Genomic DNA, 19832 nt, shown 5'->3' on the forward strand with positions numbered 1-19832 from the left:
TATTCTCATTAATTGTCAGAATTTCACATTTTGAGCCAAGACTGTATCTTGGAAACTACAGCCAATCAACATTTTGACTTAATTTTTCTTTATTAGTGACTCAAACTTGGTAAAGTTTCACTTCTTTCATTCTGGAGGCCTTTCACTTGTAGACCAGTGCTTTTTCTGTTCTGTACAAATGGTGCTCTGCTGCTGCCGCTAGATCCTTAATTTCCCTGAGGGACCCTGCCTGAGGGATCAATAAAGTTCCATCTAATCTAGTTTAATCTCTTGAATTTTTATGAACAATGGCCCAAAATAATTTATTTAAATAGTGTTAACTGGCATCTTTGATCTGGTGTTTGGTTCCCTCTCACGTTCAGGGTGTATTTCCTGTCAGGCAGGTGTTAAACTGTCATCAGAGCAGCATCATTAATTAACAATGTAAGGGAGCTGTCCAGGGTGCTGAACCTGGCTCAGGTCCTTGAACGTAACGCAGCCATCGGGGCTACAGGTGTGAGGAGCTGAGCTGTATTTACCTGCTATTACTCATCAGAAATATGTCAGATTAAACAAACAGTCCTCGACTTTCTGTCCGTTAGTGTTTTAATAGTAGAATAGAAGCTTTTCTTCGTGTTGGGAATCATGGATCTGCTGCCAGCACAGGAGGCTGCCAAAATCTACCACACCAACTATGTGAGAAACTCCCGAGCCATTGGCGTGATGTGGGCCGTGTTCACCATCTGCTTCGTTATCATCACCATGGTGGTCTTCATCCAGCCTTACTGGATCGGAGACAGTGTCAACACCCCACAGGCCGGATACTTCGGCCTCTTCCACTACTGCATCGGCAACGCGCTCACCTCCGAGCTCACCTGTAAGGGCAGCGTGCTGGACTTCGGCTCCATCCCATCCCCAGCCTTCAGGACCGCGATGTTCTTCGTTGGGACCTCCATGCTGCTGATTGTGGGCACCATGGTCTGCTTCAGCTTGTTCTATTTCTGCAATGCTGGGAATGTCTATAAGATCTGTGCATGGATGCAGCTGGCTTCAGGTAAAAGACCTCATACAGATACAGATATAAGTACAGATACAGATACAAATACAAGTACAGATACAGATACAGATACAGATACAAATACAAGTACAGATACAGATATAAGTACAGATACAGATACAAATACAAGTACAGATACAGATACAGATACAAATACAAGTACAGATACAGATATAAGTACAGATACAGATACAAATACAAGTACAGATACAGATACAGATACAAATACAAGTACAGATACAGATATAAGTACAGATACAGATACAAGTACAAGTACAGATACAGATATAAGTACAAGTACAAGTACAGATACAGATATAAGTACAGATACAGATACAAGTACAAGTACAGATACAGATATAAGTACAGATACAGATACAAGTACAAGTACAGATACAGATACAGATATAAGTACAGATACAGATACAGATATAAGTACAGTTACAGATACAAGTACAGATACAGATACAAGTACAAGTACAGATACAGATATAAGTACAGATACAGATACAAGTACAAGTACAGATACAGATATAAGAACAGATACAGATACAAGTACAAGTACAGATACAGATATAAGTACAAGTACAGATACAGATACAGATACAGATATAAGTACAGTTACAAATACAAGTACAAGTACAAGTACAGATACAGATACAGATATAAGTACAGATACAGATACAGATATAAGTACAGTTACAGATACAAGTACAAGAACAGATACAGATACAAGTACAAGTACAAGTACAGATACAGATACAGATATAAGTACAGATACAGACACAAGTACAAGTACAGATACAGATACAGATATAAGTACAGTTACAGATACAAGTACAAGAACAGATACAGATACAAGTACAAGTACAAGTACAGATACAAATACAGATATAAGTACAGATACAGACACAAGTACAAGTACAGATACAGATATAAGTACAGATACAGACACAAGTACAAGTACAGATACAGATACAGATATAAGTACAGATACAAGTACAAGTACAGATACAGATATAAGTACAGATACAGATACAAGTACAAGTACAGATACAGATATAAGTACAGATACAGATACAAATACAAGTACAGATACAGATACAAGTACAGATACAGAAAAAGATACATATATAAGTACAGATACAGATACAGTATTCAAACAGAGATACAGATACAGACACAGATACTGATAAAGATTGAGTATACAGATACAGATACAGATACAGGTACAGGTATAGATACAGGTAGAGATAGAGATACAGTATTCAGACACAGATACAAGTACAGATACAGATACAGACACAGGTACAGAAACAGGTACAGTTTTCAGACATGGATACAGTACAGGGTGGGGAAGCAAAATTTACAATATTTTGAGGCAGGGATTGAAAGACAGTGTATGACCAATTAGTTCATTGAAAGTCATGAGAATTTATTTGCCACAAGAAAATGTACATAATAGAAATTATTTTTATTCTATGTGTCCTCCTTCTTTCTCAATAACTGCCTTCACACGCTTCCTGAAACATGCGCAAGTGTTCCTCAAATATTCGGGTGACGACTTCTCCCATTCTTCTTTAATAGTATCTTCCAGACTTTCTCGTAATAGTTTTGCTCATAGTCATTCTCTTCTTTCCATTATAAACAGTCTTTATGGACACTCCAACTATTTTTGAAATCTCCTTTGGTGTGACGAGTGCATTCAGCAAATCACACACTCTTTGACGTTTGCTTTCCTGATTACTCATATGGGCAAAAGTTTCTGAAAAGGTATGGATAATAGTGTTAGGTATGATTATGACATCAATATATGTTTGGTTTCAAAACAATTGACGTAGTGCCTGCTGAGAAAAAACAACTAAATGTTCATTGTAAATTTTGCTTCCCCACCCTGTATACAGTATGTAGACATAGAATAATTGATCCCCAGGGTGAAAATAACTTTTCATGACACACAAATTCACAAGACTTTTGAATTCAGTAAAAGAACCACAGTGGAAATACTGAAGGAAATTAAAAATGGCATGAAAAGTAAAAGTAGCTATTGTGTAGTAAGACAGTCCCTGTCAGTGTTTAATTATTAAACATATTTAATGCATTTTGCAGATGATCCAACAGGAAATGTGAGTCTTTATTGAACTTCAGAAGAAAGAGAATTTTCTTAACCAATAATGGAAACACATCATCCTTCAGATCATCAGAAAAAAGTACAATATTTAATTCTGAGATGTCATGGGGCTAAGACCTAGTACATAAAACGGCATAACAAATTAAAGTTTCTCAGATGTACAGTATACTGATTTGTAGTACTTGACTAAAGGTATTTAGGTACATTCCATCACTGCTGAAGCTTTATTAGACATAGAAATAATGTTAAAGCCTGAACACAGAGCGCATAAACAGATATATTATTATTACTATCCTCACTGTGATTCTAGATATCCTAATATTGTAATATCATTGTTTTGTATGTAAGTTTGTCATTTGACTGTTGTTAAGGCTAAATTAAGTGGAGCCAGACTAATTCATAAATAACTAACTAGAATGTCAACATTATCACTAGTATTTAAATGGTATTCTTCTGTTATACAGAGAACCTAAAATTGTACTGAAGTGATAAAATAATTAAGTGTAATACTCCACCAATCTGATCATGTGAGCATTTAATTTCACAAACTAAACACTGTTTATCATAAAGGTAGGAACTCCTGTCATCAGGGTTTGAAGATCAGTCTTATAGCAGATCCACATTTGTCAAAGTGTCTTCAAAGTAAAGACTGAGGCCATAAACTCGTCTTGTCATGAGCCGCCTTCTCGCCTCTCTGGTTTCTGTTGTGGTGTGTGTGTGTGTGTGTGTGTGTGTGTGTGTGTGTGTGTGTGTGTGTGTGTGTGTGTGTGTGTGTGTGTGTGTGCGTGTGTGCGTGCGTGCGTGTGTGTGTATTGCATGTGCCATTCCTCACTGTGGAAGCCAATAACAGATCTAGTTTCAGCTCCGATTTTGACACCTCTGGTGGGGGATTTGGTTTCACGAAACAAGATCAGGTGTTGCTATGTTGTTAGATTGCACCTGAAATACACCGCAGCCAAGAAAACCACCTCAGCACTGTACTTTAGTGAAACCACATGAGTGTTAGCATCAGAGTGCACTTCCACTATTAAATTAAAAGGACTGGTTTGGTCCCTATGACTGATATATAGGACAACATTTCATTATAATATACTACTGAAGTGTGCATTCAGTGTTTGTGCAAATATTTTTTCAGGTTTTGAATGTTTCTCTGGTGACATATGGGATGATCTGAAAATATACCAAAGTTAAACAAACTGTACATAAAGATATGGCCATTTCCTCTCACTATGTAAAAATGACACCAAAATAGGATGTTGATATATGATGTAATATCTGAGCAAAACCGCTGCATTTTTGATAACTACTGTTGTGGTATTGCCTTTCACCCCCTTTTTTGTGCTTTTATTACCAAAACCAGCAGAACAAAACAGATAAGATAAGATAAGATAAGATAAGATAAGATAAGATAAGATAAGATAAGATAAGATAAGATAAGATAAGATGAGATGAGATGAGATGAGATGAGATGAGATGAGATGAGATAAGGTAAAGTAAGATAAGATAAGATAAGATAAGATAAGATAAGATAAGATAAGATAAGACAAGATAAGATAAGGTAAGATAAGATAAGATAAGATAAGATAAGGTATTGTTAGGTAAGGTAAGGTAAGGTAACATAAGATAAGATAAGATGAGATGAGATGAGATGAGATGAGATAAGGTAAAGTAAGATAAGATAAGATAAGATAAGATAAGATAAGATAAGATAAGATAAGATAAGATAAGATAAGATAAGATAAGATAAGGTATTGTTAGGTAAGGTAAGGTAAGGTAAAGTAACATAAGATAAGATGAGATGAGATGAGATGAGATAAGATAAGATAAGATAAGATAAGATAAGATAAGATAAGATAAGATAAGATAAGATAAGATAAGGTAAAGTAAGGTTAGGTAAGATAAGAAAGATAAGATAAGATAAGATGAGATGAGATGAGATGAGATGAGATGAGATGAGATAAGATAAGATAAGGTAAAGTAAGGCTAGGTAAGATAAGATAAGATAAGATAAGATAAGATAAGATAAGATAAGATAAGATAAGATAAGATAAGATAAGATAAGATAAGATAAGATAAGATAAGATAAGATAAGGTATTGTAAGGTAAGGTAAGGTAAGGTAAGGTAAGGTAACATAAGATAAGATAAGATAAGATAAGATAAGATAAGATGAGATGAGATGAGATGAGATGAGATGAGATAAGATAAGATAAAGTAAGGTTAGGTAAGATAAGAAAGATAAGATAAGATAAGATAAGATAAGATAAGATAAGATAAGATAAGATAAGACAAGATCCTTTTATTGTCACTGTTCACATTATAAAGACAACATTTCCAATGACACTCCCATCCATAATTTCCCACAGTACAAACAGTATTTAAAACAGAGACGTATAAATAGAACATAGAAAAATAAAACTCTATGGATTAAAAAACAATTTATAAACAGTATTTACTTCTGTTCCATAGAAAAACTGTGAGTGCAATGGAGGTATGTTAAAGACGTCTACAGTGATGATGGGTGAAATGGGTGGGGGTGGGTGATAGCTTTTACAGCCTGGAGGAAGAAGATATGTTCAAGTCTTGTGAGCATCATATTTGAGAGCAATGTAATAATAGTAAAGGAAAAAGGCAATACATGGATAAAAGCACCTGATTTCATGAGAATAATGTTCAAATACTGTGTTTTGTTGTATGAATTATTCCGAGAACAAAGGTATTTTACTCATTATTGATATTACTATAGTTGTCAGAATGACTTTGCATACATAGTAGTCTAAATCCAGCAGCAGGTGGGATTTAATAATAAACTACTGGTTTTTTTTTTCTCGTTTTTTATGTCATATGAATTCGTTATTTCAATTAAGAAGTTTCAAATAAATACAATTGCAATATTATTGTCATCATACTATGATATCTTTATCATGGGTTATTTTCAAAATCCCAGATGTTTACATCCTCGTGTGACTCTAATTCTCCTTTGCAGTATTTGTATTATACTGTGAGGTGTTTAGTGCCATTAACTTTATTGTTGTTATGAGTGCAAAGGAGAAATGAGCAGTTATTCAGTCTAAAATGGTTGACATGTACAACTTTGATGCTGCACAATGATGTAGCAATAGAAAGTTCTTTGGTGTGAGCAGCTGAGAAACAAAAACAAAATGATTGTTTTTTGGTCACATGTCTGACAGACATAGGGCTGTGATAGATCATTACATCTGTCAATCATCTGTTGTTGTTTTTTTTTTACATCAAATAATCAATCAAGAATTTTTGGGATTTCAACACTTATTTGCCTGTTGAAATCTACACACAAAGTCCATTGTCACCCATTGGAAATATTTATGAAACATGCATTTTCAGTTTTTAACCCATAAAGAGCCAAACAGCCACTGGTGAGGGCAATCATCTACTGATTTAAAATGTTGAATATCTTCTGATCCACTAAACCTATCAATGCATGTAAATAATTGGTGTAAAATACAGTTTGTCATCTTTTCATGGTCATCAGATATGACCCATTTGGATGTTCAGAGGCTCCATAGTGAACATGGAAACATTGTCATCTTCTACAGCATTGATTCACCAGTAAAACCCATGGAGTTGGATCAATGACAGTGGATGGAGACACTTGATTTACATTCAGTTAATGATAAATTTTGCTGAAAAAGTCCCTTTTTCTTCAGTTTTCTCTGTTTTTGATATAAGAACCCTCCACCTTAATCTGAAATTTTCAGAACATCTACATCAGGTGTGTCCAGTCCTGGTCCTCGAGAGCTACTATTCTACATTTTAGATGTTTCCCTCTTCCAGCACACCTGATGGTCATTATCAGGCTTCTGCAGAGCTTGATGATAGGCTTATTATTTGAATCAGGTGTGTTGGAAGAGGGATACATCTAAAACATGCTGGACAGTAGCTCTTGAGGACCAGGATTGGACACCCCTGAACCACATGATCAGTGAATTAAATATAGGAAAATGTATGATTTTCACTGAAAATAAGGTAAAATACAGAAGATAATATTATAATAAATGGTGATAAATCATTTAATAAAGGTTAAATCTACAGCATAATTCATTTGGAAACTGCCACAGAAGTAACACTTGGTCTTTATGGGTTAATTTGTCTAAAATCTCATTGAATTACACATTGGCCTAGCATTTATGAGCTATACTGCATCTGGCCACCAGAGGGCGGTCAAGATGTCAGTGTTCATCTTTATATACAATCTATAGAAAGAAAACATGAGACACATTTAGAAAGGAATATCATTATTTGATGACGCTATCAATCTGAAATGTTAACTAACTATACACTGTTGTTTGTAAACCACCAAACACTGAAAAACTTTTTAAAACTTCATCTCAAAAGTTAATACAGTCTAAATGTAGTGTTTACAAGCTCGAAATACACATAATTTTGCTGGTTTTAACATTAATTAGTGGTCTAACTCAAACTTAATGTCACCAGATGAACTTTTTTTTCAATAGTGCATCATGTAAACTGTACCACTGAGCATCTTTTTCTTTGCTGTTTCATAAATAAATTTAAAAGATGGTGTTTTATGAAGGTTTCTCAAGTCTGACACTGCTGCATGGTAATTATGTGCCAAAGTAAGTGCACCAAGAGGTAATTACTGCAAACATCTGTCACTTCTGTGTCTTTCTCAGCTGCTCTGATGGTGATGGGCTGCATGATCTATCCAGACGGCTGGGACGCTCCTGAGGTGAAGAGGATGTGTGGCCAGAGGACCGATAAATACACCCTGGGGAACTGCACGGTCCGCTGGGCCTACATCTTGGCCATCATTAGTATCCTGGACGCACTCCTCTTGGCACTTCTGTCCTTCACCCTCGGCAACCGGCAGGACAAACTCCTGCCTGATGACTTCGAAGTAGAGGGAGCAGGTAAGGGTTCATGCAAAACAGGCAGAAACTGTCAGAGTAGAACAGAGGTAGTTTGACACAGCTCCAGTACTGGTCATCTGGGACTGGGTTGGGTTGGAGACATGGTGTTAGATGTCTACTAACTGTGGGCTTCAGTCTTTTTTAGTCTGTTTGATCCTCAGAACAAACAAACTCAACTATGTCTTTACTGATCAACCAAATTCTGATCATGAAGCAGAACTGTAGTGAAGACCAGGAGGGGTTGAGACTGGAGCTGCAGCAATTGATTATTTTTGCAATCAATTAATCTTTCTATTATTTCCCTCAATTTGATTTGATTAAATGATTAATTGAAAAGGTGAAAAAAATTGTAGAAATGTGAAAAAGACAAGTTTGAAAACAACAACTTGTCCTTTATTCCAGAACCAGCTGAAACACAACCACAAAAAGTGGAAAAAAAACAAAAAAACATATACATATATATATATATATATATATATATATATATATATATATATATATATATATATAAATTAGAAGTATACAGTATGAAAGTATATATTCAAACATCTATCTGTATTACAAAAGCCGAGTGGCCTCTGTGTGCAGGTGTGTGTGTCCAGGGAGTCACAAAAAATGTGGAAAGAGTTGACTGCTGCGGTTTGTCATACTTATGTATTTTTGCTCAAGGAACAGACCAGAGAAAATGGCAAGTTGATAGGACCAGTATTTTGGGAGATAGTAGTAATTTTGGAATACAATAGCCTTACAATCATGTTGCTATGGCCAGAAGGTTTTGGCGGTGACTGCTGGACACATGTAGTACAGCATGCACGAATACACAACAGCATAAAAACCGCCACATCAAGAAGCCGGGACAATATGTATCTATCTATCTATCTATCTATCTATCTATCTATCTATCTATCTATCTATCTATATATATATATATATATATATATATATATCCATCCATTTTCTTCCGCTTTATCCGGGGCTGGGTTGTGGGGGTAACAGTCTAAGCAGGGATGCCCAGACTTCCCTCTCCCCAGACTCCTCCTCCAGCTCTTCCGGGGGGACCCCGAGGCGTTCCCAGGCCAGCCGAGAGACGTAGTCTCTCCAGCGTGTCCTGGGTCTTCCCCGAGGTCTCCTCCCGGCGGGACATGCCCGGAACACCTACCCAGGGAGACGTCCAGGAGGCATCCGGAACAGATGCCCGAGCCACCTCAGCTGGCCCCTCTCGACGCGGAGGAGCAGCGGCTCTACTCCGAGCTCCTCCCTGGTGACTGAGCTCCTCACCCTATCCCTAAGGGTGCGCCCAGCCACCCTGTGGAGGAAACTCATTTCGACCGCTTGTATCCGGGATCTTGTCCTTTCAGTCATGACCCAAAGCTCATGACCATAGGTGAGGGTAGGAACGTAGATTGACTGATAAATCGAGAGCTTCGCCTCTCGGCTCAGCTCCTTCTTCACAACAACTGACCGGTACAGTGACTGCATCACTGCAGACGCTGCACCGATCCGTCTGTCAATCTCACGCTCTATCCTTCCCTCACTCGTGAACAAGACCCCAAGATACATGAACTCCTCCACTTGGGGCAAAGACTCCCCACCGACCCGGAGAGGGCAGACCACCTTTTTCCGGTCGAGAACCATGGTCATGGATTTGGAGGTGCTGATCCTCATCCCACTCGCTTCACACTCGGCTGCAAACCACCCCAGGGCACACTGAAGGTCCAGGTTTGATGAGGCCAACAAGACAACGTCATCTGCAAAAAGCAGAGATGAAATCCTGTGGTCCCCAAACCGGACCCCCTCCAGCCCCTGGCTGCGCCTAGAAATTCTGTCCATAAAAATTATGAACAGAACCAGTGACAAAGGGCAGCCCTGCCAGAGTCCAACATGCACCTGGAACAGGTCTGACTTACTGCCGGCAATGCGAACCAGGCTCCTGCTTCGGTCATACAAGGACCGGACTGCCCATAGCAAAGGGCCCCGGACCCCATACTCCCGAAGCACCCCCCACAGGATATCATGAGGGACACGGTCGAACACCTTCTCCAGATCCACAAAACACATGTGGACTGGTTGGGCAAACTCCCATGAACCCTCGAGCACCCAATGGAGAATATAGAGCTGGTCCAGCTTTCCGCGGCCGGGACGAAAACCGGATTGTTCCTCCTGGATCCGAGGTTCGACTATCAGTCGGATCCTCCTCTCCAGTACCCTGGAATAGACTTTCCCCGGGAGGCTGAGGAGTGTGATCCCCCTGTAGTTGGAGCACATCCTCCGGTCCCCCTTCTTAAAAAGGGGGACCACCACCCCGGTCTGCCAATCCAGAGGTACTGCCCCCGACTGCCACGCGATGTTACAGAGACGTGTCAACCAAGACAGTCCCTGCACATCCACAGACTTAAGATACTCAGGGCGAATCTCATCCACCCCCAGTGCCCTGCCACCGAGGAGCTTGCCAACCACCTCAGTGACTTCAGCTTGGGTGATGGACGAGTCCACTTATGAGACCCCAGTCTCTGCTTCCTCCATGGAAGACGTGACAGTGGGATTGAGGAGATCCTCGAAGTATTCCTTCCACCGTCCGACAACATCCCCAGTCGAGGTCAGCAGCTCCCCACTTCCACTGTAAACAGTGTTGGTGGCGCACTGCTTTCCCCTCCTGAGGCGTTGGATGGTTTGCCAGAATTTCATCGAGGCTGACCGATAGTCCTCCTCCATGGCTTCCCCAAACTCCACCCAGACCCGAGTTTTTGCCTCCACAACCGCTCGGGCTGCTACACGCTTGGCCTTCCGGTATCCATCAGCTGCCTTGGGAGTCCCACAGGCCAACAAGGCCCGATAAGACTCCTTCTTCAGCTTGACGGCATCCCTTACTTCCGGGGTCCACCACCGGGTTCGGGGATTGCTGCCACGACAGGCACCGGAGACCTTGCGACCACAGCTCCGAGCAGCCACTTCGACAATGGAGGTGGAGAACATGGTCCACTCGGACTCAATGTCCCCAGCCTCCCCCGGGATCTGGGAGAAGCTCTCCCGGCTGTGGGAGTTGAAGACCTCACTGACATCGGGCTCTGCCAGACGTTCCCAACAGACCCTCACTACACGTTTGGGCCTGCCGAGTCGATCCAGTTTCCTCCTTTGCCAGCGGATCCAACTCACCACCAGGTGGTGATCGGTTGACAGCTCTGCCCCTCTCTTCACCCGAGTGTCCAAAACACGCGGTCGAAGGTCTGATGATACGACAACGAAGTCGATCATCGACCTCCGGCCTAGGGTGTCCTGGTGCCACGTGCACTTATGGACATCCCTGTGATGGAACATGGTGTTTGTTATGGACAAACTGTGACTAGCACAGAAGTCCAATAACAAAACACCACTCAGGTTCAGATCAGGGAGGCCGTTCCTCCCCATCACCCCCCTCCAGGTCTCACTGTCATTGCTCATGTGGGCATTGAAGTCACCCAGGAGAACAATGGAGCCCCCAGTCGGAGCACCATCTAGCACCCCTCCCAGGGACTCCAAGAAGGCCGGGTACTCTGCACTGCTGTTCGGTCCGTAGGCCGAGACAACAGTGAGGCACCTGTCCCCGACCCGAAGGCGTAGGGACGCGACCCTCTCGTTCACCAGGGTAAACTCCAACACATGGCGGCTAAGCTGAGGGGCTATGAGCAAACCCACACCAGCCCGCCGCCTCTCACCGCGGGCAACGCCAGAGAAGTGGAGAGTCCAGCCCCTTTTGAGGGGTTGGGTTCCAGAGCCCAAGCTGTGTGTGGAGGTGAGCCCGACTATATCTAGACGGTATCTCTCAACCTCCCTCACAAGCTCTGGCTCCTTCCCTCCCAGCGAGGTGACATTCCATGTCCCAAGAGCTGGACTCTGTGTCCAGGGATCGGGTTGTCGGGCTCCCTGCCGTCGACTGCCACCCAATCCACAATGCACCTGGCCCCTACGATTCCCTCGGTGGGTGGTGAGTCCACCGGAGGATGGGCCCACGTCGCTCCTTCGGGCTGAGCCCGGCCGGACCCCGTAGGCATAGGCCCGACCACCTGGCGCTCGCATTCGAGCCCCAACCCCAGGCCCCCTGCGCCATACCAGGCAACGTCACGTTCTTTTGTTGTTGTTTTTTCATAGGGGCTTCTGAACTGCTCTTCGTCTGGCCCGTCACCCAGGACCTGTTTGCCTTGGGAGACCCTACCAGGGGCATAAAGCCCTCGACAACATAGCTCCTGGGATCATTCAGGCACTCAAACTCCCCCACCACGATAAGGTGGCAGTTCAAGGGGGAGTATATATATATATATATATATATATATATATGTACAACAACAAACATGTCAAATGACATCTACAACATATTCTTCAACGCATTTGGGTCCAACTTATAAACAACTTTAGATGTAACTAACATACAACTTTATAATGATCCTATATATATTATTTTTATATAATTTTTATACAAAGATGTGCATGTAACACAGTAAAAATCACACGAAAAATTACATGCTACTATTTTTTTTAATATCTTTTTATTCTGTCACAGGTACATTTTGAGAATCAAACTAATTATGCAAGGCAGAGTGTTTCACAAAAATGACCACTGTTGAGAAATCATTACAGATTTATTTGTAGTTAAATGGGCAGGTTCCACATGTAACACCAGTGGACACGATGGGTTTCATACGAAACCTGGAATGATACTGAGATTCGTGAAAAACCCACGTTTGGATTAGAAAAACCTCTAGGATCCTCAAATTTAACACAGTGTCTTTATTTATATAAGACCATTTACAGCCATGTGGTCCAGATCAAACGCACTGACACCTAGGTAGCTTTTCCTGTTCCAATTTTGGTCCTATTTTTTGGCCCCAATATTTTATTAAAAATTCATTAATTTTGGGACGGCTCAGAGCAAGAGTATAATGTTTTTGCATTTATCTGAAGTCATCATTAGGTACATCCGAGTGGGAAATATGTCTATATTTATCTTTTCTTACTGGGTCTAAAAAGCTGGCAAAGTGCCAGGTACCAAAATGAACCCAATTTCATAGAAGCATTCGTCTGTAAAGTGAATGTATTCCAATGTGCAGGGTTTTTTTTTCCATGTAAAACCCATTCTATCATTAATTCATAAGGTTTCACATCTTTAACCGATACTATACCATGAAAACTAGAGCCAACCAACACTTTTGACTCAAGTTTTCGTCATTAGTGACTCAAATTAGGTAAAGTTTCCCTCTCACTGTGGAGGCATGTTGTTTGTAGACCAGTGAAATGTCTGGAATGTTGTGTTTCAGCCCTCAAGGCCACCGTACTAATGTGTCAGGTGGTTAGTGGCATTTGATGCAGAAATTATTACACTGAATTACAGTAATGATGTTAACAAATAAGACAACATGAGCAGTTTGGTGATACCCCAGAGCTGTTGTCTTCACTGACCTTGGTATAAAAGTCCTGTTAAAACCAGTCTCAAGACTAAATCTGGAGTAGAACCAAACTGTAAACTAAATGTAACACAAATAATCATGTTAAAGAGTCTTATCATCACCCTATTACAGCTGTTCATTCATACATTTGAATAGTTTAACCCTTTTTATTAGTATTTCTTGTACACTTGGAATCCTTGCTAAAAGTGTGTCCTTCTGAGTACATTTACCAAAGAGCAGCACTGGTTTGTTATCCTCTTTAGGTGTTGTTCCTTCATAATAAATGCATGTATTATATTTAGTTAATCTCTCCAGTCAAGTGCCCTCTGGGGTGCACATGTCCCTAGTTGGAAATCTCTGCACTAAACATTAATATCACTCCATTTTAACCAGAAGTGAGGACATTTATGGAATTCAAGAAACAAAGCTGCTTAAATGAGTATTCACAGCAGAGGGTTTTATCTGGTCTTAAAACATGCCTGGAGGGAATCTTTAAAGTTCAGGTCAAGGTTTTAAAATGGGAAATGGAAGGAGCAGCTTTCAAGGTCAAGAGTGAACCAATAAACTCTACTTTAACAGCATTTTTCTTTTTTTTTTTTTTTACAGACAACTAATGAACAGACCTGGAGGACCTCATGATGCTTTGATGGCACTTGGTGGTAAACACAGACACTCTGAAATACGAACTGAAGCATTCGAAGCAAAACATACACCATTTCCATTCTTGTATTGCTATTTACAGAACTTCAAGAACTACATAAACTTGACAGTACTACCCCACAGTGCAAATATTGGCTCTGGGCTCCATATCGTACATCTAATAAAGTTTACTAAAGAAAAAAAAAAAAACAAATAAAAATCAGGTCTGTACACATTTATTCTGTATTGTATGAAGACATCTGTTTTATTGTATGTTTGTTTTGTACAATTTTGTAAGTTGAGATCTCACACAAAGTCTACGCTCTTGAATCTTGATGTAAATTTATTTTAACCTAAGTCTCAACAGATACAAAGGTTACTTTGATATGATCCATTTGGGACACATTACATGACATGAGATCGCACCATTTCTATGGTAAAAACATTACTGAACTGCTGGCCATACACACAACTGAGCGCAAACACATCTTCCATACGCTTTATTAAAACACAGCTACCCAGCTAAATAACTTTAGCTAAGATATAAGATTTGTTAAAAACTGTACATAACTGTAATATACATAAAGGCAAACTCTTTGGTACAGATATATACAGTTTATTTTCACTTTTTTCCTTTTAAGTGGGCTTCTTTTCTGACCATGTCAACTTCTTGAAACCTTTAAACCACTATATTCCTGAATTGTAGTCGGCGTATGAGAATACCAGCCTCCCATAAGGAAAACCTCCTTTATAACAATAAACTAACCACTAAATACCAGGTGACAGCTGATTCTGTGGAGATTACCTCATGTGACCTAGATTCAGAAGTTGTAAGAAATAAGACGGTCTGTCTGGAGAAACGCTGTGAACATTACCACAGTCAGTGTAAATGTCAGCCCAGTGTGCAACTTCCTAAACCTACTTTACAAATACAAAATGGATACCTTACCTGTGTAATAGAAGATAAAATAACAACTTAAAAAAAATAAAACACAGCACTAATGAAATTGTACAAGAAAAAAAGTGATAGCGAGTCCTTTTTATGGGGATAAAAACGACCAATAAAGGCTACATATCCTTGACTTGTTTGGGTTTTAGTGCAGGAGTGTAACAAACAAGGATGAGTCACTGGAAATACAATAACAGGTTTGCTTAGTCGGGTGGGTGAACGAAGCACAGCAGTTGGAGCCAACATGACCACAAAGAAATATTATCCACCGGATTCCTGACGTCATCACGAGAGAAGAACCAACGAATACAAAGCAAACGTACACAGAAGCATTAGCTCAATAACAAGAACATAAGATATCCAAAACAATGAAAAAACAAACAAACAAAAACGGAGAAATAATAAATATTCATCTGATATGCCCAAACTGGAAAGTGATCTGTTGCAGTCTCTGGAGAGTGGGAGGGAGGGGAGGTGCAAAGGTTGGAAGTGTCCACTAGAGGGCGAGCCAGGGGTGGCGCAGGCACTCAGCTGCAGTGGCTCTCTTCTCAGGGACCAGCTCCAGCATGGGGAGCAGGAAGTCTGTGAAGCACTCGGCCTCTTCGCGGGGCCACTCGTACTTGTCGATCAGCACCTCCAGCAGCCCCCACGGCTTCAGCTTAGTGATGTGTTTCAAGTCACCTGCAGGACAATGATGACAACGCACATGTGAAATCCAGGGAAACCAGGGGGTCTGAGCTCCTCTAAAAGACATGAACACCCCTGAAAACAGGATCTGTCCATCTGTGGGATTCTACTTTTATCACATATTTCTACCTTTAAATTTCTACATCATAATTTCATGCATGTAAGAAACTGTTATACCAGTATCATAATGTTTTGTGAATGTGTATCAGTTCTATATTTAACAGTCTACATCCTCTTCAGACCCAGGAAAGTGAAAGTTTTAGCTTTTTTACATTTAACAATTGTCTTGATTGGAAACTGCATAATGCAACACTTTTTTCAGATACATTTTTTTAAATTATTATTATTATTTATTTTTTTAATGTCCTTCGCAATGGACAGCATTTTTTTTTAAGTAAAACTGTGAAACTTTTGTCCCCTACAGAGGACAAAAATGCATTGCTGGGTCTCAGGAGGATATGCAAACATTTGCAGCATACAATGGTTCATTTTGTTCTGTAGATAACAGAAGTCGACTGTTGAGGAATTTTTAGATAATGACAACTTTAGTGAAAACGCAAACACTGTAAATCCATTGCACTTGAGGAAAATTAACCATCCCTCACTTTATTACAAACTGGAAAACAGATGAACTGAACACCTAAATATTTATTAATTACAGTTTGATGTTCAGTAAAACAGGTCATTACTTGTATTAACTAACACCCAAACACCCAAAAAAAATGGGAGTGGGAGCCATCATCATCTCCCACAGTATTTCCAATTGAGGACAGTTAAAGACCTACAACTGTTTTTGTGGTGACTTCCAAATTAATCTAACCTTTCCAAATTGATTTATCACTGTTTATTATTTTATTCTGTGCACTGTTCTATATTTCTCTTAGTGACCATGGAGATGTTCATAAAAGCTCAGACTAAATTGATGTTTGTAGTTATTGTAATAATAATAATACAGCTTATATTAGATCAGAGTAAACTGAAGCCAAATAAACATTTTCATCAAAGTGACTGAACTCCAAAAAGTGTCTCCATCCACTGTCATTTGTCAAACTACATGGGTTTTACTGGTGAATCACTGTTTCAGAAGATGACATATGTTTCCATGTTCGCCTCAGAGTCTCCTAATGTCCAAATGGGTCACATCTGATGACGACGAAAGGCAGTATTTTTACCTGAAATGTCCAATGTCCATGTGGAATGAATTAGTGGTTCAAACAGTTTAGATCAGTAGTTGCTTTTGGTCTTCAGTAACTGTTTAGGTCTTTACTACTTGCATTTGGCCAATATCAGTATCAGGTTCTGCAGGTACCAATAGTTTGTAAAACATGCTTTTGGATCATACTAATCAACTGCAGTGTTTGTGATGACTCTAGGATGTACATCAATCTACTCTAACTGTATAAAAACTTCCTTTACTACGATCATATGCATACAGCAGCTTGTTCTTTTATTTTTCTAGATTTAGATAAAAATTGCAAATACAGGATCATAACCCTTGTATCATTCACAGCTTCCCAGATTCTTGCCAATGCACAGGCCTAATAATTACATAAAGATAACAGCTGCTGCTGTTCTAGCTGTTCTTGCCATTAGCAGGGATAGGTAAAATCTCTCCATCAGTGACAAAGCAAACTACTGTTATTCCAGATTTCAATTTAAAATTAATTGTCTTGATTAGAAATGGCAGACACAACATTTACAAAAGAAAATATTTTCTCTCAGTAACACAGTGAACTAGTGTAAAATAAACCACATCTCTTTTTCTCCGTGACTCTGAGTTGCTGAAATATGCCCAGCGGGGAAAGCTTTTCTTCAGCTTGTTTTCTCAGACTTGTTATTCATATTCTTCCTAACATGAATAATGATGTATACAAGATAAACCAAGTGTTTTGATGTTGCATCAGTGCTTTATGAGCACGAAAAAGTAAAAAAACAGTGAGCTCCTCTGTGGTATACTCTGCACAATGAATGAAATATGTGCATGCACTTTTATTAGCAAGGGATTATATGTACTAAATATTTTACTTTTTGAACTATAAGATAAATAAATAAGTATTGTACGTCATATACTATAGAGGACCACACCTGCCATATTGAAAAATATACAGAAATATAAAAATGGCTTGATAAATTAATCCATGTGCCAATACATAATACAAAAAAATTAAAAGGCATTTTCAATGCAGTTCTCTGCAAAATGTGACAAAAATGGTTATTTGTATTGTCATTTCTACCAGTTTTAATTTAATTTTGAGTTAAAAACCCTTGTTTTTACTTTAACATTTCATTTTCCATGCCATTTATTTATTTAATCACACAGTCACTGATGACTATTTACTGTTTTGTGTCGATATAGTAACTGAGAAGGTGTTTCAGTTCGCTTCACAACATGGACCATCCTGGTGGACCACATAAGATTAGTGATCCAGATGTAGTTATATTGTAATCAGGGGATCTGCACGTGGATCACATAAGATGAGTGATCCACATTAGAGTGCTGCAACCGTTGGGCTCAGTTCGGACAAAAATGTAAGAGTGAAAATGAAATGTTAAAGTAAATAACTAGGGTTTTTAACTCAAAATTAAATTAAAACATTTAGAAATGACAATACAAATAGCCATTTTTGTCACATTTTACAGATAATGTCATAGAAAAATGCCTTTAATTTTTTTTTTGTATCATGTATTGGCAAATGGATGAATTTATCAAACCATTTTTATATTTCTGTACATATTTTTCAATATTGCAGATTTGGTCCTCCATAGTATACAACAAAGCACTGAACTTGTGTCACAGACTTACTTGCTGATGATGCTGTACTAAAGCACATCGTTTTTACCTTTCTTGGTGAAAAAGTCCTTGGAATATTTGCCAGTCATTATGAGTTTGCGTGGGACACTCCCCAGCAGCTCAATGATCAGTGCAATGTGGTCTACGGAGCAGAGGCGCCCAGCAGAGGGAGGGGAGGGGAGGGAAGGGGAGACAGGACAGAACAACAGATTCATCAGTGTGGGTCTCAGTCATGGGCCCACCCTGGGTGTGGCGGTGGGAGGCTGGACTGGAAAGGGGTCCGGTTGATAGCACACACTGGGGTCAGATTATTGTAGATGTGCAGATATACACACACTCAAATGTATCCCATAAAACACCAGGGGGTTCTTCATTATTCATCAGCCCAGCATCAAGAATCACTTCATAGCTTCAGTTTTGTCCTTGCAGTCAATAACAGCAGTTACAGATTTTTTTCTGATGTCGAGTTCACTTCACTAGAATGGAATCTGTAATGGAATCAGGCCTTTAATGACTACTTTGTATAATTCTGTTTTGATGCAGTTCATTTCACCACCTTTGAAGGTAACATTTGTCTTAAACTCACTGATCTTTGTCATTTGCATGCATTTAAATTTAAAGTATTTATGAGTATTTACAGTTGATGCATATGACCACTTAAAGAATGAACCACAACTTTATTTTAACAGTGGGAGAAATGTTACTCTGCTCAACATGTGCTCAATGTGGTGCCGCAACACCTTCCAAGATAATACAATGACAGAGTTGTCAGGACTAATATGAAGGGCTGTCACTATTATGACATAATTAACTGGTCCTGTTCTGACTCTAATCAGTTTACATAATTAGAATAGCTTCATTCATCTGTATAAAAACAGATGGATCAGATTAACAGAAATGTCAGATTTCATCAGTATTTCTAATTTTGTCACTGTTTGAGGTTTGACTGTGGTTCTTTACTACTTAGCACCTCACTATGCATTCTTCTTCTTCTTCTATGATTTAAAGCTGAACTCTTTTGCTTCCTCTCTGCAGACTGGATTTCCCTGTGATTTTTACATGTAAATACTGCCTATAAGCATCTCACTGTGCACTGACTAAAACCGTACATGTTTTTGATGATGCAGGAAATCTGCACAAACAAAGCAGACTCCAGACCAGGGGCTGAACCCACAACCTTCTTGGTGTTAGGCAACAGTTTTAACAACTACAACACCTGCACTGCCCACCTGAGTGGAGAATTAGTGCCACCAAGTGTTCTAGACAGCTCCTGA

The 19832-nt window shown here is 39.6% G+C and overlaps 2 protein-coding genes across 3 annotated transcripts in view; one reads left to right on the plus strand and one right to left on the minus strand.

The window, feature by feature from the left end:
* Window positions 1-624: 624 nt before the first annotated feature.
* Window positions 625-10911, plus strand: lhfpl5b (LHFPL tetraspan subfamily member 5b). The gene is made up of 3 exons (XM_030138821.1): window positions 625-1033; window positions 7839-8075; window positions 10874-10911. Exons 1-3 carry the CDS (start codon window positions 625-627, stop codon window positions 10909-10911), a joined length of 684 nt encoding a protein of 227 aa, XP_029994681.1.
* A 2258-nt stretch (window positions 10912-13169) lies between these two features.
* srpk1a (SRSF protein kinase 1a) overlaps window positions 13170-19832 on the minus strand; it is a 22894-nt gene continuing 16231 nt past the window's right edge. Inside the window, exons 15-16 of one of the 2 annotated variants that reach the window (XM_030138228.1) lie at window positions 18608-18700; window positions 13170-15761 (exon numbers count right to left, since the gene is read on the minus strand). In XM_030138228.1, the coding sequence (XP_029994088.1) occupies window positions 15577-15761; window positions 18608-18700 (278 nt within the window). In that variant the 3' untranslated portion in view covers window positions 13170-15576. The remainder of the gene's footprint in view (window positions 15762-18607; window positions 18701-19832) is intronic. The other variant, XM_030138227.1, reaches the window with a different exon arrangement.

The sequence above is a fragment of the Sphaeramia orbicularis genome, chromosome 7 (assembly GCF_902148855.1).
Source record: "Sphaeramia orbicularis chromosome 7, fSphaOr1.1, whole genome shotgun sequence".
In the NCBI taxonomy this organism is placed as follows: Eukaryota; Metazoa; Chordata; class Actinopteri; order Kurtiformes; family Apogonidae; genus Sphaeramia; species Sphaeramia orbicularis.

Excerpts from the sequence above, each read along its gene's own strand:
- lhfpl5b (XM_030138821.1), top strand. The coding sequence starts at position 625 with ATGGATCTGCTGCCAGCACAGGAGGCTGCCAAAATCTACCACACCAAC. Across the intron at positions 1,034-7,838 it reads ATGGATGCAGCTGGCTTCAG|CTGCTCTGATGGTGATGGGC; the intron begins GTAAAAGACCTC and ends TGTCTTTCTCAG. Across the intron at positions 8,076-10,873 it reads CTTCGAAGTAGAGGGAGCAG|CTGCCTTGGGAGTCCCACAG; the intron begins GTAAGGGTTCAT and ends GGTATCCATCAG.